This window comes from Podarcis liolepis (genome assembly GCF_965112155.1).
Source record: "Podarcis liolepis genome assembly, chromosome: 1".
Taxonomy (NCBI): domain Eukaryota; kingdom Metazoa; phylum Chordata; class Lepidosauria; order Squamata; family Lacertidae; genus Podarcis; species Podarcis liolepis.
The window spans coordinates 124991218-125012471 of NC_139554.1; the positions used below are offsets into that span (position 1 = coordinate 124991218).

The 21254-nt window shown below is 46.4% G+C and overlaps 1 protein-coding gene and 1 long non-coding RNA gene across 4 annotated transcripts; one reads left to right on the forward strand and one right to left on the reverse strand.

The window, feature by feature from the left end:
- The first annotated feature begins 3117 nt into the window (after nt 1–3117).
- FTCDNL1 (formiminotransferase cyclodeaminase N-terminal like) lies at nt 3118–19299 on the forward strand. 3 transcript variants are annotated; one of them, XR_014518161.1, is made up of 7 exons: nt 3120–3582; nt 5037–5159; nt 7777–7872; nt 9026–9178; nt 12616–12807; nt 17185–17840; nt 18206–19299. XR_014518161.1 is itself a non-coding variant. In XM_083470366.1 (6 exons), the coding sequence occupies exons 2-6, from the start codon at nt 5045–5047 to the stop codon at nt 17622–17624; spliced, it is 996 nt and encodes a 331-aa protein (XP_083326492.1). In that variant the 5' UTR covers nt 3118–3442; nt 5037–5044; the 3' UTR covers nt 17625–17852. The 3 variants fall into 3 exon arrangements, 2 of the variants coding, with proteins under 2 accessions (XP_083326492.1, XP_083326491.1); XM_083470366.1 differs by lacking the exon at nt 18206–19299 and having other exon boundaries at nt 3118–3442; nt 17185–17852; XM_083470365.1 differs by lacking the exon at nt 18206–19299 and having other exon boundaries at nt 17185–17852.
- Nucleotides 15425–17226, reverse strand: LOC310691400. Its single transcript, XR_014518492.1, has 2 exons — nt 17139–17226; nt 15425–16524 (listed from the first exon to the last, which is right to left on the reverse strand). It is a non-coding gene; the product is annotated as an uncharacterized lncRNA (long non-coding RNA).
- Nucleotides 19300–21254: the final 1955 nt, after the last annotated feature.

Consider the following 21254-nt stretch of genomic DNA (forward strand, 5'->3'; position numbering starts at 1 on the left):
TAAGCCTATTATCCTTTTTGTGGAAGATACTGTTTCAACCTCAAAGTTTTCAGGAGTACAAAAAACTTTACAAAAACAAACACTAACTGGAGGAAAACAGCCCAGTAAGCATGCTCAGTAGCCACAGAACACGAAGTATTCATTGGAAAATAAAACATATTGTTGCACATCTTATCTGTTCTGCTGCTTTCCTGCTGCACCCCCACACATTTTGTGTCCTTTGGAATGGCTGCGTTCTGTCAGTGTAAGGATAATGTTTTATTTTGCTGGTGAAAGGTGATTTAATAGCGATCCTTTCCTCATCTAGGTGGCATGAGGTGGGTAGAACCACACTGTTACTTTTTAATGTGAAATATACTTTTGTTATCTAGCTAATATTCTTTGTTGTTGTTGTTGTTGTTGTTTAGTCGTTTCGTCGTGTCCGACTCTTCGTGACCCCCTGGACCAGAGCACGCCAGGCACCCCTGTCTTCCACTGCCTCCCGGAGCTTGGTCAGACTCATGTTTGTCGCTTCAAGAACACTGTCCAACCATCTTGTCCTCTGTCGTCCCCTTCTCCTTGTGCCCTCCATCTTTCCCAACATCAGGCTCTTTTCCAGGGAGTCTTCTCTTCTCATGAGGTGGCCAAAGTATTGGAGCCTCAGCTTCACAATCTGTCCTTCCAGTGAGCACCCAGGGCTAATATTCTATTGACTTCTAAATATAAAATATAAATCTAAATATAAAATGAACTCTGATCACCACAAGATGGTGCTGCACATTCTAGCTTGAATAATAAATTTACTATATCCTATATTTTACCATCTGATTATTAGATTTAACCGTAACGTTTTCAGTGATAGTATATACTATGTCTTTTGACATTTGTTAAGAAACTGATTAGGAAGAATTTGCTGCAAGAGAGGTAGATGGAGCTGAGATCAAAGCATCTACTGGGTGACCTTGGGTTAAGTACTCTGTCACCTCACAGGGTTGCTGTGAGAGCAAAACGGGGAGCAGAACCATGGCATTTATGCAGGGCTGGATTTAGGTTTGATGAGGCCCTAAGCTACGGAAGGTAATGGGGCCCTTTATATGTCCAGCTGTCCTTTGTCAACAACAAATTGTCGCTGTTTTTTGTGTTGAATATATGCTATATTTATGGACCTAATAGGTAATCAGTCATACCAACAGGCTAAAAAAAAGTTTCTATCCGTGGGCTGTTAGGCTGCTGAACAGAAAATAATATAGTGCAACTGACTTTCGGGGTTGATGTGTTGTGTGACAAGTACAGAGTACAATGAGATTGAGTGTTGGGGGGGGGAAGGGAGGCTCGGTTAATTTCATTGTACATGGGTTGTACATTGACAATGAAGGTATTATTATTAAAGCCATTTGCACATAACAAAATATGTATTTTATAAAAGTAATTGTTGAACTGAAAGACAGTTAAGAAGAAGTATATTAATAGTGAAATATAATTAAGAAGTATATTAATACAGTGATACCTCTGGATGTGAATGGGATCCGTTCCAGAGCCCCATTCGCATCCTGAAGTGAACGCAACCTGCGTCCGCGGGTCACGATTCGCCGCTTCCGCACATGCGCGTGACGTCATTTTGAGTGTCTGCGCATGCGCAAGCGGCAAAACCCAGAAATAACGTGCTCCGTTACTTCCGGGTCGCCACGGAGCGCAACCCAAAAATACTTAACCTGAAGCTACTTCAACCTGAGGTATGACTGTAGTGAAATAATTATTAAGCTCTAACTGTATGTAGGTTTTATTGTATTTTTTTTATCTCATATTTTTGGAAATGTACATCCAGGTTTTTTTCCTTTACATTTTTTGGGGGCCAAGAGAGTGGGGCCTTAAGCTATAGCTTGTTTAGCTTATACGTAAATCCGGCACTGCATTTATGCCATGGTGAGCTCCTTGTAGCAAAGTCAAGATGTAAATGTCATAAAATCTGGAGTGTTGTAAGTGAGAACCTCCTCCTCCTCCTGCTGCTGCTTGCTCCAAAGTGCAGTAATCTGGACTTCACTTTAGCAAGCAAATGTTGCCATTGCTTTGCGATTTATGATGTTCCCTTGCATGGGCATTTTTGTTGTTGTTTAGTCGTTTAGTCGTGTCCGACTCTTCGTGACCCCATGGACCAGAGCACGCCAGGCACTCCTGTCTTCCACTGCCTCCCGCAGTTTGGTCAGACTCATGTTTGTAGCTTCGAGAACACTGTCCAACCATCTCGTCCTCTGTCGTCCCCTTCTCCTTGTGCCCTCCATCTTTCCCAACATCAGGGTCTTTTCCAGGGAGTCTTCTCTTCTCATGAGGTGGCCAAAGTATTGGAGTCTCAGCTTCAGGATCTGTCCTTCCAGTGAGCACTCAGGGCTGATTTCCTTATGGATAGATTTGATCTTCTTGCAGTCCATGGGACTCTCAAGAGTCTCCTCCAGCACCAGAATTCAAAAGCATAAATTCTTCAGCCATCATCCTTCTTTATGGTCCAGCTCTCACTTCCATACATCACTACTGGGAAAACCATAGCTTTAACTATACGGACCTTTGTCGGCAAGGTGATGCCTCTGCTTTTTATGCATGGGCATAGCCAGGATTTATGTTGTGGTGTGTGTGTGTGTGTGCAAGACACCCACCATCCTCTGTCTGGCTCTGTCTAGCAGATTCGGGATGAAATGTTTTAAATTATTTCCTTTTGACCCCAAGGGCTCGGAACAATCTGTCAAAACCTTTCTACAATTTCTACTTTTATTTTTTTATTTGTTTACTATATTTTGGGGGGCGGCAGCTGCTCCCCCCCGCCCCCGCCGCTACACCCTTGGTAAGAATAAAAAAATTCCTTCCAGTAGCACCTTAAAGACCAACTAAGTTAGTTCTTGGTATGAGCTTTCGTGTGCATGCACACTTCTTCAGATACACATGCGCATGCACGCATGCGCACGAAAGCTCATACCAAGAACTAACTTAGTTGGTCTTTAAGGTGCTACTGGAAGGAATTTTTTTATTTTGACTATGGCAGCCTAACACGGCTACCTATCTGTAACTGGACCCTTGGTAAGGTAGGCGATGCTACCGCGACAGTGCCCATCCAACATAAAATCAAACAAACACAAGATTGCGCGAAAGCAGACTTTGCAGAGGAAGAGGAACAAAGCTGGCATCTCCGAGCTCTTTCCTGTAACCAGCCGTCTCTTGCACAGGAATCTGCAGAGCGATTCAAATCTCTGCGCGAAATTAATCCACGGAGCAACGCATTTTCCGGGAGGAGCGAGGGGAGGTGGAGCGCACACGACAAATCCCGCACCAACAGCAGTGTGAAAATAGTCGCACACCAGTTTCCCGGAAGAGGCTCCCAGCAAAGCAGTAACCTTCCAAAACTCACGTGGCGTTTGCAGTCTGGGAGGGACATTGACAGAAAGTAAGAAAAAGTTCCTGTTCTTGGAAGTCTTAGGTTTGTTTTGCCTCCGCGCTTTGCAGATTTTGGTGCAGTTGCTGTCTGGTCGGATGCTGCAAACCAGAGATACTAGTATTGGTTAATAGCAAAATACCCTGAACCTGCTCTGCTAGCCGACCAGACTTGTTTCCAACATTGTAAGTAGACCACCATTTAGTCTAGATACAGCTCTGTCTTAATTTTGGGGATTCGTGCGGCAGCCCTTCCCACCCCCAGCTTGTATGTATAATATATATGTATAATATATATAATTTTCTACCCGTTCATACATGCCGCGATCAAATAATACAGAAGTCCTGAAACAAAAGTCTCATTGTTTTCTTCCTTATACTGAAATCATTTCAAGCAAAATGTGCTTCAAAACGGAAAACAACGCAATCAGTGCAATCCTGTACGAGTCTACTAAAAAGTAAGGCACACTTTATTCAGTGGAGCCTACTCCCTTATATAGGGATTTAGTACAGGGCACTGAGATATCAAAAAAGAGAAAACAATTATTTGATTTCCATGAGAAAGAGTGAGTCTGTGTTAAATGTGTGTGTGTGTGTGGGGGGAATAAAAATGTAAAGGGACCCCTGACCATTAGGTCCAGTCGTGACCGTCTCTGGGGTTGTGGCGCTCGTCTTGCTTTATTGGCCGAGGGAGCCGGCGTACAGCTTCCGGGTCATGTGGCCAGCATGACTAAGCCACTTCTGGCAAACCAGAGCAGTGCACGGAAACACCGTTTACCTTCCCGCCGGAGCGGTACCTATTTATCTACTTGCACTTGGACGTGCTTTTGAACTGCTAGGTTGGCAGGAGCAGGGACCGAGCAATGAGAGCTCACCCCACTGCGGGGATTCCAACCGCCGACCTTCTGATCGGCAAGTCCTAGGCTCTGTGGTTTAACCCACAGCGCCACCCACGTCCCGTGGGGGGAATACAGGCTGTCATTTTGATGTCAGTGGTGTCGTGGGTGCTGCAAAAAGCATCTACAAGGAGCACCGACCCCATTTTTAAACAATCGCCTGGAAGCATCTAGATTGCACCTAAATTTGGCATTTAATCTATAACAATGTGAAGAATTTCATAACATAACTGCACTTGGTCAAGATGGGCTTGCTAGGCAGAATTGCATGGTGCAGATCGTAATTTATGACAGTGTTACTTACACAGGTGCATGTCTGTATATGTACTCTCCAGAAGGGGCGTCCAATTTTAGCTTCCCAGTGCACAGAGAGACAGGGATTTAAAGCCACATAGCAGTGTTTTCCCAACCTTTGGTCTCTGGCTCTTTCTGGACTACAATTCCCATCATCCCTGACCACTGGGCTTACTAGGTAGGGATGATGGGAATTGTAGTCCAAAAACAGCCAGAGACCTACGTGGCGGTGTCATATTTTATGATTTGCATCCACAAGATTTGTGTGAATGTCAGCATGAAACAAATGCTTTCGTGTAGGGATTTTGTCCTGGGCTAAGGGATGTCGTGAAGTGACTGGAAGCAGTTTCCTCCTGTTGAGAGAGAAGGAACACTTTGACAGCAGCATTGGAGAATGCTACCGGTACCTTGCCTGTTCCGTTGGAATTAAGGAGTATTCTTTTATTACAGGGGCGAAAATGTCTTCCAGCAGAACTGGCTTGCGTCTGGCTGCTTGTTTGCTAAACATTTCAGAAGGAAGAAGAAAGGACATTGTTGAGAAAGTAGCAAGAGCTGCGGTTTGTGAGGATAATGGTAAGAATAATGTAGATCTACTCCAAATATGGGATGCAGGTGGCGCTGTGGGTTAAACCACAGAGCCTAGGACTGGCCGATCAGAAGGATGCCAACCTAGCAGTTCGAAAGCACCTCAAAGTGCAAGTAGATAAATAGGTACCGCGCCAGCGGGAAGGTAAACGGCATTTCCGTGCGCTGCTCTGGTTGGCAGAAGCGGCTTAGTCATGCTGGCCGCATGATCTGGAAGCTGTCTGCGGACAAACGCCGGCTCCCTTGGCCAATAAAGCGAGGATCTAATATGCACTTTCTTTATAATTTCTCGTTTTAGAATATCTCAAGCATATTTTTTATCTTTTCTCTTTAGGATATCTCAAACATGAAAATGCTTTTAAACCCTCAGGTTGCATATTAATGTCATCATCCTGCACTTAAAGGGTAAAGGTAAAGGGACCCCTGACCATTAGGTCCAGTCGTGGCCGACTCTGGGGTTGCGGCGCTCATTTCGCTTTTTTGGCCGAGGGAGCCGGCGTACAGCTTCTGGGTCATGTGGCCCGGGACCTCCAAGATGTTTTTGTTTGAAGACCATAAGGTCCTCCATGGGACATACCAGGAGAGGTGGTCCCGTAGGTACGAGGGTCCTAGGCTGTATAGGGCTTTAAAGGTTAAAACCAGCATCTTAAACCTGATCCTGTACTCCACTGGGAGCCAGTGCAGCTGGTATAGCACTGGGTGAATGTGATCTCGCAGCGAGGACCCTGTAAGGATAATTTTTAAAACCTTCCTTATACCATGTCCGACTTATCTGCCCATTTCGTCCAGCATTATCTGTTCTGGCTATCAGTGGCTCCCTAGGGTCTCAGTCTTTCCCATTACCTGCTGCTTCAGGGTTGTTGATTCGGTAAGAAAATTGCACTCTGCACATTCTCAGAGGCACTTGACTGTACGTATTCCAGTGTTAGCCGTAGTCCTGGAAACGGATGGTGTTCTGAGCCCCCAGGCACAAATGAAGCTTTGATGAGAAAACATTAGTTGAGCTTTCAAGCTTGAGCTTTCCGTTCTCACCCACCCAACCAAACATTGACGTTGATGTTCGTGAAGCTCTGAAGCCGTATGTTGGGGTGTGTGTGTGTGAAGTATGTATAGAAAGTCCTGCCTCGGGGCAGGAGCTAAGACTAAACGACACTCTTGAGTCCCTTCCAGCCCTCTGGTTTTTATGATAGCTATGGTTTGGTCAGCCACGCATTTCTGAAGTCCTACCAAATGGCAGCCTTTGTGAAGTTTATGGATATAGTTTGCATGAGCTGTGGTTGCACAAAAGAAGGCCATTGATCTGTTAATCACTGACTAACACATTCTAAAACTTCGGGGTGGCGTTTCTGTTTGTGTACTTGTAAGAGTTTTTTTATCCTGGCATCTCTTTCAGGCTAAGTCTGAAGTTCATTGTGTGAACAAACTTAGGGCAAACAGATGCAGGAGAATACCAGCCCTCACCCGTTAATGAAGTTGCCAAGAATTGGGAATTTCAGCCAGTATGGTTTTCATAATGACAAGCCCTGGATTGTGTTGCCTATCTGTACTCTCTCAGACCGGGGTGGGGAACCTGTTGCCCCCCACTTGTTGTTGTTGTTTAGTCGTTTAGTCGTGTCCGACTCTTCATGACCCCATGGACCAGAGCACGCCAGGCACTCCTGTCTTCCACTGCCTCCCCCAGTTTGGTCAAACTCATGCCGGTAGCTTCAAGAACACTGCCCCACCATCTCGTCCTCTGTCGTCCCCTTCTCCTTGTGCCCTCCATCTTTCCCAACATCAGGCTCTTTTCCAGGGAGTCTTCTCTTCTCATGAGGTGGTCAAAGTATTGGAGTCTCAGCTTCAGGATCTGTCCTTCCAGTGAGCACTCAGGGCTGATTTCCTTAAGAATGGATAGCTAGACTACAATTTGTCGGAAATCAAGCCTTTATCAGGAGAAACTGGCAACTCTCCCAGGCACCCGGCTTGGTCTCCTGTTGACCTCCCTGTCTGCTTTCCCGGCAAGATCCAGGCAGAGGTCGCGATAGGCGATCCTTCTCAGCGTGAGAAGAACACACCCCTCTTACCTGCCCCCACCCCCCCGGCAGGGGAAAGAGATAGACAGAAAACGTATTTTCATGCCTTTATTTCTGTCTTTGCAGCGTTACAAAAAACATGACTGCTCTCTTCAAGCTCCAGCAGTCGAGAGAGAAAAAAACACTTCCTGTACAGCTCATATTACACTCTGAGCTAATTCCGGTGCCCTCTGTTTCCCATGGACAGTCCCAACATCATGTGATGTTTTCCAGCTAGCAGCTCGCAGCTGCATTGCTTCTATATCATAACACAATTCCCATCATCTCTGGCCACTGGCCATACTGACTGTAGCTGATGGGAGCAATAGCTTTAAGGCCACAGATTGCATTGAGCAAAACTGTTCAATATTTTTCTAATCTATCATGCTTGCACCGATGTATGCTCCATTTAGCTTGCTAGAACTTATTTTGCAATTAATGGATTTAGGATCAGAATGTACCTCTTCAAAACATAGCATGTGCTTAAGCTAAATTAGAAGCCTTTATTTGTTGTCTGAACCACAAGAAATGTTCCATTTTTTTCCTCCCCGTAGGCCAGGAGCATCTCCCAGCAACTGTGCTTAATATATTTTCTGACTATGACTATAACAGGTCCGTCATAACTATTGCAGCTCCAGTTGACAGACTGGGTAAGTTTTAAAAATATGTATTAAAATGTCCCAGCTCATATTATTATTATTATTATTATTATTATTATTATTATTGGCCTTTGAATGTTGTGTTTTTCAATGCAAAGTTTGCAGTTGTATACATGTTTGCCTGAGAGTAAAACAGTACATTTTAAAACGCATTGCTTCTCTCAAAAAACATACTCTGGTGTTTAGCTTCCTTGATAAATGAGGACTTTAAAAAAATCCTCAGCTGAAAAATTATATAAATACAAAGGCACATATTTCCAAAAAAAGGTGATGTTTTAATCCCCTTGGTGAATGGTTGCACTTGAATCACAAACACAGAAAATTATGGTGTGACTGATCGTTTGTGACAAGAAGCTCTTCTCTGGAAGCCCTCTTAACAGTTTTTGAAAATAAATAACATTCAGCTAGATTTGAGAGGGATGTGTTGTGTAGAATTTCCCTTCAACACTGGTTTACAAGAGCCAGTTCCCCAATTAACATCACACTCCTAACCATGTCTACTCAGAATTAAATTATATTGAATTCAATGGGAATTTATTCCCAGGTAATTTGTGTTTGGACTGCAGCAAAGCTTACTTTTGAATTCAGGCTGTGCGATGGAGGAGGCGCAGAATAAAATATTCTTTCTTATCTTTTCTGCTAAGGACGTTCTATAGGGATGTTTACAAAGTGAATCAAAAGCAGTCTTGTCAGACAAAGTTAGCAGGAGGATGTCAGGTGGCCATAATTAACACGGTTGTGTTCAGCACTTCACTAAAAAAATACACCCTTGTAGATTGTGATTCAATAGCAAACCCTCCAAGATACCAAGTGGGCTATTTTGTTAGTATATTTTTAAAGTGTGTTTGTTGCATATAATAAGAACCCTGCTTCAAGGTGGGTAGATTTGTAAGAGTCGTAAGAGCTTCACATTTCTCCCAAAATTAGTGCTTTGTGTAAATGAGAAAGAGAAGTTACCTTATCTATGTCACTAGAAAGAGTCGCAAGGGGCGGGAGGGAGTTTGTCTATGTTTTTTCTTTGTGTGTGAATGTTTTTAATTAAAACATATTTGGGGCAAGAGTGGCTAAGATTTAGTTTTCCTTTTCAGATTTAGTTAATAATGGGTTTGATAAAGTTTCTTTCGCCCTCTTTGTGTTTTGTTAGGCAGGTCTGTCGTTGCTGCCTGTGTGGAGGCTTTTGCTTCAATAGATATGGCGGAACATTCTGGAATCCACCCTTGCCTTGGCGCAGTAGACTTGGTGCCCATTTACCCATTGTCAGGTGTCGATGTGGAAGAGTGCGGAACAGTGGCTCGAAGTAAGCGGAACCTGAACATCCAGCACAGGGGGGGGGGGGGTTAGTCAATGTCGCGACCTCAGTATATGGTTGGTTGGACTCCAATTTCCCATCATCCCCAGCCAGCATGGCCTTTGGCCAGGGATGATGAGAGTTGTAGTCTAGCAACACCTGGAGGGCCCCAGCTTGGCTGCACAAGATCTGGCCCAAGGATCCTTAATGTAGTCACCGATTCATGTTGGATTGTTCTTCTGTCAAAGCAGAGGCATCTCTCTAAATTAACTGGGGTAACTGAAGGACCAGGTGCACAGCCTGGGAGTCATTTTGGACTCACAGCTGTCCATGGAGGCGCAGGTTAATTCTGTGTCCAGGGCAGCTGTCTACCAGCTCCACCTGGTGCGCAGGCTGAGACCCTACCTGCTCGCGGACTGTCTTGCCAGAGTGGTGCATGCTCTAGTTATCTCCCGCTTGGACTACTGCAATGCGCTGTATGTGGGGCTAGCTTTGAAGGTGACCCGGAAACTGCAGTTAATCCAGAATGCGGCACCTAGACTGGTAACTGAGAGTGGCCGCCAGGATCACATAACACCGGTCCTGAGAGATCTGCATTGGCTCCCAGTACGTTTCCTAGCACAATTCAAAGTGTTGGTGCTGACCTTTAAAGCCCTAAACGGCCTCGGTCCTGTATACCTGAAGGAGCGTCTCCACCCCCATCGTTCAGCCCAGACACTGAGATCCAGCGCCGAGGGCCTTCTGGCGGTTCCCTCATTGCGAGAAGTGAGGTTACAGGGAACCAGACAGAGGGCCTTCTCGGTTGTGGCGCCCACCCTGTGGAACACCCTCCCTTCAGATGTGAAGGAAAATAAGCAGCTATCCTATCTTTAAAAGACATCTGAAGGCAGCCCTGTTCAGGGAAGTTTTTAATATTTAATGCTGTATTGTTTTTAACACTTGATTGGAAGCTGCCCAGAGTGGCTGGGGAAACTCAGCCAGATGGGCGGGGTATAAATAATATATTATTATTATTATTATTATTATTATTATTATTATTATTATTAGGGGTAGGGCGAGGTGGCACTCTGCAAATGTTCTTGGGATTCAAACTCCCGCCAACTCCAGCCAGCATGACCCATCGTCAGTGGTGATGGGAACTGGAGTCTAACAACAAGTGGAGGGGACGGCGTTGGCTAAACCCATTCTAAACCATTTAGTGCAGCTGTTTAATGTATACTCCAAAGCATGGTTGTAAAATTTGCAACTGGAATGACAGCACAGCATTTTAGATAATCAGTTGCCACCTTGCTCACATATTCACACTTTCTCAGACCTGTTGCCTGCTTGTGTGTTTGTTTAACACATTAATATCCCACCCTTCACAAGAAACACCAGGGAGGTTCACAGCAGTGCAAATATATGTATATATATATATATGTTAAAAGCAATGTGTTAAAATACAGCCATCACAGTACAAGCAGCCAATTCTACTAAAAGCTCTGCATTAATAACTAGCATATGCCTGGGTGCATTAGAAAAGTTCTTAGCATACATCAAATCATGTAACAAAGGCAGCACTTGCCTTATTTTTGAAGGGAGATGAGGGTGCCCACATACTGGGTAAAAAGGTAAAGGGACCCCTGACCATTAGGTCCAGTCGCGACTGACTCTAGGGTTGCGGCGCTCATCTCGCTTTATTGGCCGAGGGAGCCGGCATTTGTCTGCAGACAGCTTCCGGGTCATGTGGCCAGCATGACTAAGCCGCTTCTGGCGAATCAGAGCAGCGCACGGAAATGCCGTTTACCTTCCTGCCCGAGCAGTACCTATTTATCTACTTGCATTTTGACGTGCTTTCGAACTGCTAGGTTGGCAGGAGCAGGGACCGAGCAACAGGAGCTCACCCCGTCACGGGGATTCGAACCGCTGACCTTCTGATCAGCAAGTCCTAGGCTCTGTGGTTTAACCCACAGCGCCACCCGCATCCCTCACATACTGGGTGCCATAATGGAAAAGGCTTTTCCTCTGGTTGTCTGTTTGTTTTCTATACCGCCCTTCATCCAAGGATCACAGGGAGGTTTACGAAAGAACAACACAAAATTACATACCATGATAACAGACAAAAACAGTAACCCCATACACACAGTTTAAAAGGCCGTTGATTGTTTCATTAGCTAAAGTCCTGGAAGAAGAGGAATGCTTTTGCCTGGCGCCTAAGGATACATAACAAAGACACCGGGCGAGCCTCTTCTTTTGCAAGATAGATCTCAGCAGGCCACCAGTTAGGCAGCCATCTTCTTTCAGGTACCCAGGTCTCAGGTTGTTTAGGGTTTCTTAGGTTGACACGAGAACCTTGAACTTGGCTTGGGGGCAAATTTGTAGCCACTGCATATGTATAGCGTAGGCAGCCCCAGTCTACAGCTTAGCTGCTCTCTTAGTCTTTCTTCTTGTGTTTCTTCTCACTCGGGGTCACCAGCATGGTGCCCATGTGCCTGACACTGCATCCCCTGGTTGTGGCCTTTGCCTCCTAGGTGGGTCATAAGGAAAGGGTTAAGTGAGTGTGATGTGATGTGATTGGCCAGTGGGAACTGAGGGGAGGAGTTAGAGTGAGAGGTAGAGTTATGTGGAAGTCAGTTGAGAGTTGGGAGTTGGAGAAGGAAGAGGGAGGATAAAGTCTGTGGGTTGGTCGAGTTGTGTTGTGAGAAAGTGAGAGGAACTGTTAGGTGGAGTCAGATAGATAGTTGGGATAATCAGTTTGAAGTTGTTAGGAATGTATAGGACAGTAAAAGAACTAAGATTAAGAAACTGACAAGAAAAATTAACTGAAACCATAAACTTGTTCATGCTTATAAAAATAAACTTGATTATTTGTTAATGTTAACAACTGTCTGGGCTCCGTGTGTACCCGAGAGAAACGGGTTGGTGGCAGCGAAGAAAGCAATCACAGTGGTGGCACAGGGATCAATAGACCGTCAAACGTCCGGGGACCCTGTGTGATCGCCACACTGGTGCTCGAGAAAAATGCCAGTAATGATTCCCTCCAAAACCCACAATGCGCAACAGACTCTTTTCGTTTCCTGCTCAGTTTTTGTTGGCACTGGCAAGGGCTTCTACTACATTGAACACGCCTCCTCAAACCTGCCCACGTTTCGTTGGAGGCCAGGATTGGACAATCATCACTGCCTCTTCCATTCTGAACAGAGGAGAGGTGCTTCCCTGCCCCTGTCCGCTAGTGTGGGACATGCCCAGACCTGTTCGTCCTATCTCTTTTTTTTAATAGATGTAGCATCCGTTTTGTGCTACACCACATCCCCTTGACCGCCATTTTGTGTTCCGTCATGTTCCCACGGCAGCCATTTTGTGATTGCACCCACACCACTCCTTCAAAATTCCAGAGTACTCACCCCCAAAGGCTGCCACCCCTGTTCTAGCTGTAGTACTTCCCTTCTGTTCCTCTCTTCCCTCAGATATAGCAGAGACCCTGGTCTGCCGTGTTCCTGGATGCAGCATATTTCTTTTTGGTCAAGCTCATCTCCCAGAGAAGCAAAGTCTGGTTCAAAGAAGAAAACAGCTGGGATGGTTTAACCGCAGAGCTTTCAATGCAGCCACTGTTATCCCTGATGTAGGGCTGTTGCCTACCTTAAGACACGGTTTAACAGGTATGAAATGATGGCAATGTTCATTGTAGCTGTTTTTGTCATGGGTACAAGGCAATCAATGTCTCTAGGACTTCACAGAGGAATATAGCCCACTCCCCAGTGGAGCTTACATATAAATATTGAGAATGGGAGAGAATGCAGATAAGAGACAGGTGAGTGTACCAAAAATTGAGAGAGGGAAGATAGGAAGACTAATAAGGGATTAAAGTTGCATAGGCTTGCTGCCCAGTCTTTGCTTACTTGGGGCGTCACAGAGTTCATTAGAACTTATTCCCAAGCCTATTGCACTTACGTGTCAAGATCCCGCAGCCACCTCCTTGTTGGAAATAACTCAGACACGGATATTAGGTTTATGTTATTGGGCAAATTTTGGCCACAACGTTATTGAAATTACAGAATGTGAGTGGTATTGGCTTAGGTATTGATTGGACCTGACTATATCTGACTCCTTCCCATTGTGCAGGAAGTCCCAGTAAGGGTAAACCACCGGTAGGGGGAGCCCTGTCGATGCGAATCAACTCATAGAATCATAGAATCATAGAATCATAGAATCATAGAGTTGGAAGAGACCACAAGGGCCATCGAGTCCAACCCCCTGCCAAGCAGGAAACACCATCAGAGCACTCCTGACATATGGTTGTCAAGCCTCTGCTTAAAGACCTCCAAAGAAGGAGACTCCACCACACTCCTTGGCAGCAAATTCCACTGTCGAACAGCTCTTACTGTCAGGAAGTTCTTCCTAATGTTTAGGTGGAATCTTCTTTCTTGCAGTTTGGCTCCATTGCTCCGTGTCCGCTCAAGCTCCCCCTGGTGTTCCCGTCGGGGTCGTGTCAAGGCCTTATCTCGCCAGCCGGGATTCAGACTAGATCAACACCCCCGGATTCCTTTAACGGAATACCCTTAAGCATGGAGGGGCAGGTGATGGCCACACCTCCCCTCCCCCACACAAGGTCAAACAATGCCTAACCGCAACCCTAACAAAGTTGTGGCGATTGCTACGAGGTAGGCGAAAACCAAGTGGCCAGTGCCAATTTGCCAAGTGGAAAAATTCCTACCAGGCCCCTCAGACAACCGAGGTGACCAACCGAAGTCCATAGCAAGGCCATTGCCTAACTTGCAAAATAGGGAGGGAGGGTGGGTGATCGAGGAAGCGAGCCAAAGAGGAAGTCCTCTGGCTCGCTCCTCTGTTTAAACGGCCCCGGCCACGCCCCCCCCCCGGCCAGCGGATTGGCTGGCCGGGCGCTGACGTGGCCGGGAACCCCCAGGCAATGGGGGACAGAGTCCCCCACCCCCGGTGGGGAGTGGGCGGCCACGTGGTCCACCGCAACTCCTCCCCACTGGGAAGTGGAGCGGATTTGTAGGACGGAAGTCTTAGGCTTTTGAGATGGGGATGGGGAATAAAGTGTCATTCAAAAGGACTGGGGAGAGGACGACTTGTGGGGGTATTGAGAAAGAGAGAGCACCAAGAAGCAACAGGAAATGCATAGAGTTATTTAAGAGCAGAAGACCTTGAGGCACCTGGCAGCTTTTTGCTCTTAATTTGATGTAGGCTGTGATAATAAATAATAAAATTTCATTTATATCCCGCCCTCCCCATCCAAAGCCGGGCTCAGAGCAGCTAACAACAGAAAAATAATACAGCATTCTAAAATCAATTCATTATAAAATCAGTTCAGATCAAATTAATGGCAACCGTTAATGGTCGCAAATCAATTAATCTATTCTCGTGTAAGCAATATTTTGTGTTGAATCCCTTCAGGTAACTCCAGAACCTTCTTGAAGTCTACAAAGGTTTTGACTTTCCCACGCAGGCTATCTTTTGAAAAATAAACCAATAAATGATTGTCTCTTAAAACGGGTGGAGGAACTGTGACCCCTAGAGATGTTGTTGGACTCCAAGTCCCATCATCAATAACCATGGGCTGTCTCCACTGGGTACTGATGGGAACTGGAATCCAACAGCATTTGGAGGGTCACGGTTTCCCTATCCCTGTCTTATAAGATTCATTTCGAGTGTTGTTTATCTTAAGTCCCTGTGTAAAGATGTGAGACCTGGAAGCTCATTACCAAACGGGACAACAACTACAAAAATCCCAGAATTCCTGGAGTGGCTAAAGAATTCCCTTTTGGGCTCCGCTGCGTTGCCAGTAGGCAAATTGCCCATTTAAATAATTTCACAACATTAATTGTCAGTAATAATAGGGGGTCAAATGACCTGACTTCTGAGTTTCGATGTGAGTTTACAATTGGTCATCATGTGGTCAATAGCAGACAATTATAGCCGTTTTTGAGCATGTACTATCAAGCATTTGGGTACCATTGATATCTTTTCTTTTCTTTTTAAGCCCCACAATATCAATTGGGCTTGTTTCGTACCCTGGATTGTGCCCAGTAAACGATTTCAAATGTTTTGAAAGGAGGACGGATGAGGCATTGCTACAATCCATTGAAGAGAATTGGTTAAATATTTAATATAGAATGGGGAGGGGGGTAGATATCAAGAGAATAACAGTAATTATTCTCCTATTGACCCACTTAGAATTAACCTACTTAAAAAACGCTCTGCATAAAACAAAGCTCCTTATGTACTTTGATTGAATAATCCATTTTTTAAAAAAAAAAATCCTGTTTCTTCAGACGTCATTCTGCCGCAAGAATCCTTAAACCAGTTATTATTGCCAGCGCTGTCACACACATACTGCATTTGGGTTTGTGAGAAAGGAACACACACCAGATGTTAATTAGTGCATTTGTTTTTATTTTCCCTCTACCTCAACAATTTGGCCTTGAGGGTTTGTGTTCTTTTTTTTTTTTTTGCTGTAAAGATCTTTGTTTCTATCCAGGCTCTGGCTCATAAACTACAAAGACAATGAGTCAGAACTCCGAGGAGGAAAGGAAAAGAAAAGACCTCGGAGAAATATTAAACTTTCACACTCTTTTCTTCATCATGAACAATTTGCAATGATGATTTATCCCAGGTGGAGTTTCTCCCCTTCCTTCTTTCACGTTGCTTACAAAGAGGCAGATATAAAACTGCTTTTCCCTGGGGAATAGCTCTTGAGTGCAGTACCTTTGATTTATTTACTAGATTCACCACTGGCTGACTTCTATTTGCACCGAGGTAGCTCAGTGCTCAGTGTGAGAAACAGACTTTGCTCTGCAACTTCCCTTCCCCTGGAATGCCCTTCCAGAGAATTTATGTAAAAGCTTGGGAACTGCAGGCCTGGGGGCAGCATATGCCCTCCTCCAGACATTTATTTGCAGTCCTGGTAAGTCTCTCTAGGCCATAAAACTCACCAGACCTGCTTTGGACTCTCCTTGGGTCTTCTGGATCCAACTACAGTCATTCTTTGGTTGCCGAATGCCTTGGAACTTGTACGCTCAAAAGCCAGAAGTGGGTGCTTCAGTTTCCGAACGATTTTCGGAAGCCGAACGTCCGACGTGGCTTCTGCCGTTTCCAATTGGCTGCAGGACGCTCCTGCAGCCAATCAGAAGCCATGTCTTGGTTTTTGAGCGGTTCCGGGAGTCAAATGGACTCCCGGAACGCATTCTGCTTGAGAACCAAGGTACAACTGTACTACTCAATCTCTTGATAAAGAATACTGAATATTGCCTGGTGTATAAGTGAAGGATTAGCCAAAGTCCTTTTCCAAGGCTTAGAAACTACTCGACCAAGTATCTGAAGAGTAGATGCAGAAGCCAAACTAACCTAACAACCTGTGCTGGTCCCAAGGGTTAACCGTGCGGCAAGGTCTGAGTCCAGTCCAAGGTCGATGCTGCAGTATGGAGGCTGTCCGTCAAAGCTGAAGTGGGGTCCAAGGCAGGGAGTCGGGTGAGGTCAGGACCTCTGGCAGAAGAGCAGGGCAGGGTGCAGACAGGAACAGGCTACCAACAATGTTGCTCCCGCAACCTGGGACTGGGGCTGGCTGGCTTTTATCTGCCCTGAGGCATAGGGCGGCCCTGATCCTCTGGTGACTTGCCTTTCCTGGCCTGGAGGCGAGCCCTCCTCCTGCGGGAACTTAGTTCCCTCCGCCTCTCTGCCCTGAGCCTCTGCAGCTCAGGAGAGGCTGGAGGGTTACCGGATCCAGAGGCAACCTCACCTTCCCCTGACGGGGCTGAGAGTGGAGCACCTGCAGGCAATGGGTCCTCCATCACCTCAGGAGCCAGAGCAGACTCAGCTGATGCCTGCAACTGAGGATCCAGCACAGGTGAGGACCCTTCAGGCTCAAGCCCCAGCCCCGGCTCAGCTGGTTCTGGAGGCGGGGACTCCTGTGCAGGCTGGGATTCCTCAGGTTCAGCCTCCGAGTTCGAATCCCAGGCCATCACATAACCATTAATTTTGACTCGCACCGGTGGCTCATTTTCTGATCGTTTCAGGGGTCGGGGCCAGCCCTTACGTGATGAATTGCAACGTGACTGTCGACACACAAGACTTGACTACGGCCAAGGCGATCGCAGGCTCCGTCCGGGGCAGTAGTGCCGGAGGCCTGAAGGGCGTGCAGTCGATGGCTTTCCCACACAACGGGCAAATCGAAATAGCGTGCAACGTGGAAAGCTTTGACGAGCATGACCCCAGCTGGGCCGCGGGCGACAAATCGGGATATGTTTCCTACAGCCTTCTCGGGAGAACGTATCACTACGTGTCGCCTTGGCTGATAGAGGCGTCCATTAAGAAGTCAGCCAGAGACCGCGGAGTAAACACTGTTGGGACCGCGCTGGTTGGGTTTACGCCAGAGGAATGCGCACGATGCGCTGCCTACGCATTGACAAGCGGTGTCCATGAATTCTGGAGGATGCGGGGCGGCGTTTTCATGTGATAGCCTTGCTGTTTGCTGGCTTAAATCGGGGTGGAGTACCTCAGATCCGGGAGTCACACCCTCTCCCCAGACAGACTCTTGCCCCACTTAGTGAACCTCAAATATTTTTGTCTGGCTGGAGCGCATCACTGAACTCTGACCCGGCCTCTGGCTTGCCTGTAGGGAGGAAGGAAAGGGTTGTGTCAGATTGTGTGGGAATTAGCCTACTGTACAAAGGTAAAAAGGGACGCGGGGTGGTGCTTTGGGTTAAACCACAGAACCTAGGACTTGCTGATCAGAAGGTTGGCGGTTCGAATCCCCGTGACAGGGTGAGCTCCTGTTGCTCGGTCCCTGCTCCTGCCAACCTAGCAGTTCGAAAGCACATCAAAATGCAAGTAGATAAATAGGTACCACTCCAGCGGGAAGGTAAACGGCATTTCCGTGCGCTGCTCTGGTTCGCCAGAAGCAGTTTAGTCATGCTGGCCACATGACCTGGAAGCTGTACGCCGGCTCCCTCAGCCAATAAAGTGAGATGAGCGCCGCAACCCCAGAGTCGGCCACAACTAGACCTAACGGTCAGAGGTCCCTTTACCTTTAAAAAGGTAAAAAAGTACACTAATTGCTATGCCCAGTTTTACCTCTGGCGCTGCCCACCCCTGTTATGAAACTCCCAGAAACCTGCCGTCAGGCTGAAAAGCAGTTCCTGATCACTGGTTAAAATTCTTCTCCTTGCTAATTCCAAGGCAACCTTTGGGGGCCAGGAGACTAATGTATCCTGGCAAGGTGTAAATAAATTGAAATACTTTATCGTCACTTGTACAACTTGTATACAGTGAGATTACACGAACACCCCCACTCAGCGCTCTTAGTCTTAATTCCCCTTGTTTACTGACGCACACCCACCAAACCCAAAAGTCAGTTGCCCTGTTGTTATCTTTTCATTCAGCAGCCTAACAGCCCACGGATAGAAGCTGTTCTTTACCCTGTTGGTGTGACTAATCTTGCTTCTATATCTTTTGCCCAAGGGCGGGAGATCAAGAAAGTGCCGGCCAGGGTGTGAATCATCCCTGAGAATTTTCCTCACTCTCCTGAGTTCTTCCATGATGTCATCCAGCGGATTCACGGTACAGCCCATAATATCTTGTGCTGTATTCACCACCCTCTGTAGGCACTTCCTATCAGTGTACCACACCGTGATGCAGTATGAAAGGACATTTTATATGTGCATTTATGTAGAGTGTATCCAACTAACACTTTGCTCAGAATTAGGACATCCTGGATTAGGCCAGAAGTTCATCCTTTTTTCACAGTGGCCAGCCAGATGCCCATGGGAAGTCTGTAAGCAGGACTTGAATGCAACAGTCCTCATTTGTGATTTCCAGAGACTGGTGTTCCAAGGCGTACGACCTCCGAGAGTGTTACCTACTGAGCTTGGATCCTAGAACAATAGGCAGGTAGGATCCTAGAAGGCAACAACCTGATTGGTCTGCAGGAGCAGCCCAATCAGGCTCCAGGAGGAGGTGAATCAGCAACCTGATTGGCCTGTAGGAACAGTCCAATCAGGCTTCAGGAGGGGAGTTGAATCAGCCAATCACATGGGACCCATTGTGTAAATAATGTATATATAGCCAGAGGTTTTTGGGGAAAGGACTCATTCACTGTTTGCCATGAGCTGAAATAAAGAGCATGAAATCAACACTCCGAGTATATTTCATAGACACTAGGAAAAGCAGAAAAACACTTAAGTATGTGCTTTGGAAAGTTGCCCCAAAACCTAGCTAGTGGTTCCAGCACAATCACAAGTTCTTGATTCTCCAGGAGCAATGGGTGGCAAAGGGATGGACTCCAGAGAGTCTTGGTTGGAACCTCAGGGGGCCAGATGGGGAGGCTTCACAGACTGGAACTGGCTATAGGGCAGCAGTTCCCTCACCCCTGTCCTAGAGCCTCGCTCCTCCCTTTCTTCTTATGCCTCATCCGTGCCAAAGAGGCTGCACAGGAGCAGCAAATATGGTAGCCAGCTTGATGCCCTCCACATTTCATTGTACCGCAGCTCCCATCATCCCTGACCACATTGGCTGGAGCTGATGCAATCTGGACTCCCGACGACAACTGAAGCACCAAAGTATCTCCCTGGAGGTTAATCTTGGTTTATCACGTCCCCCTTGGGAGGCTGTTGCATTGACAGCGATAAAAACCAAGAGCAAGCAAGAATCCCGGCTGTGATTATTGGGGAAAATGGCTCTCGCTTCCATGATGCCCTCTTTAGGGTGGTTCCCTTTAGAGCTTGTTGTTGTTTAGTCGTTTAGTCGTGTCCGACTCTTCGTGACCCCATGGACCAGAGCACGCCAGGCACTCCTGTCTTCCACTGCCTCCTGCAGTTTGGTCAAACTCGAAGCTTCGAGAACACTGTTCAACCATCTTATCCTCTGTCGTCCCCTTCTCCTTGTGCCCTCCATCTTTCCCAACATCAGGGTCTTTTCCAGGGAGTCTTCTCTTCTCATGAAGTGGCGAAAGTATTGGAGCCTCAGCTTCAGGATCTGTCCTTCCAGTGAGCACTCAGGGCTGATTTCCTTCAGAATGGAGAGGTTTGATCTTCTTGCAGTCCATGGGACTCTCAAGAGTCTCCTCCAGCACCATACTTCATAAGCATCAATTATTTGGCGATCAGCCTTCTTTATGGTCCAGCTCTCACTTCCATACATCACTACTGGGAAAACCATAGCTTTAACTATGCAGACCTTTGTTGGCAAGGTGATGTCTCTGCTTTTTAAGATGCTGTCTAGGTTTGTCATAGCTTTTCTCCCAAGAAGCAGGCGTCTTTTAATTTCATGACTGCTGTCACCATCTGCAGTGATCATGGAGCCCAAGAAAGTAAAATCTCTCACTGCCTCCATTTCTTCCCCTTCTATTTGCCAGGAGGTGATGGGCCCAGTGGCCATGATCTTCGTTTTTCCCGTTTTTTTTAGAGCTACCTATCATCCAATAATAGAAGATTTTCCTTTGCATTTCAGAAGCTATTTAAGGCAATGGCCGTAATGTGAACCGGCAAATCCCACAAATTACCTATTTGATGTGTGCAAAATGGACTATTACTGCAAGATGTGGCGGTGACTCGGAGGCGTTTGACGTATTCCGGGAGGATAACAAGGCTAAACGTGGAAGCAATTGCCTGTTCTCTGCACTTTTGGTTTTGCATCATCTCCACCAGAGGGCAGCAATTGCAAATCCTCCCTTTAAAATGACAGTTTTTGCTATTTCGCTTTCCTTTTGTTTTGCCATCCAGCGGCTAAGGGGAGGACTGCTCAGCAAGGAAAGTTTTATAGTGCACGTGCTCAAGGATGAGCTATTGAAATGCAAATGTTATTGTGCAGTTTCCAGTCTTGGTGTCGGGTAGTGGCTGCCGTTCATTAAAAAGGAAAAAGCGAGTTTCTGTGTATGTGTTATGGACTACATTTGGGCTGCTCAAATGTTAAGATGCCTCGTTGTGTAGTGGCACGAATGAACACCCAGGAAAAATCCTGGTTCAAATCTCACTTATCATAGAATCTTTGAGTTTGAAGGAACCCCAAGGGTCATCTAGTCCAACCCCCTGGAATGCAGGAATTTATTTTTTTTTGCCTAAATGGGGCTCCGACCCATGACCCTGGCATT

Excerpts from the sequence above, each read along its gene's own strand:
- FTCDNL1 (XM_083470366.1), top strand. The coding sequence starts at position 5,045 with ATGTCTTCCAGCAGAACTGGCTTGCGTCTGGCTGCTTGTTTGCTAAAC. Across the intron at positions 5,160-7,776 it reads TGCGGTTTGTGAGGATAATG|GCCAGGAGCATCTCCCAGCA; the intron begins GTAAGAATAATG and ends TCCTCCCCGTAG. Across the intron at positions 12,808-17,184 it reads CTTAAGACACGGTTTAACAG|GGGTCGGGGCCAGCCCTTAC; the intron begins GTATGAAATGAT and ends TGATCGTTTCAG.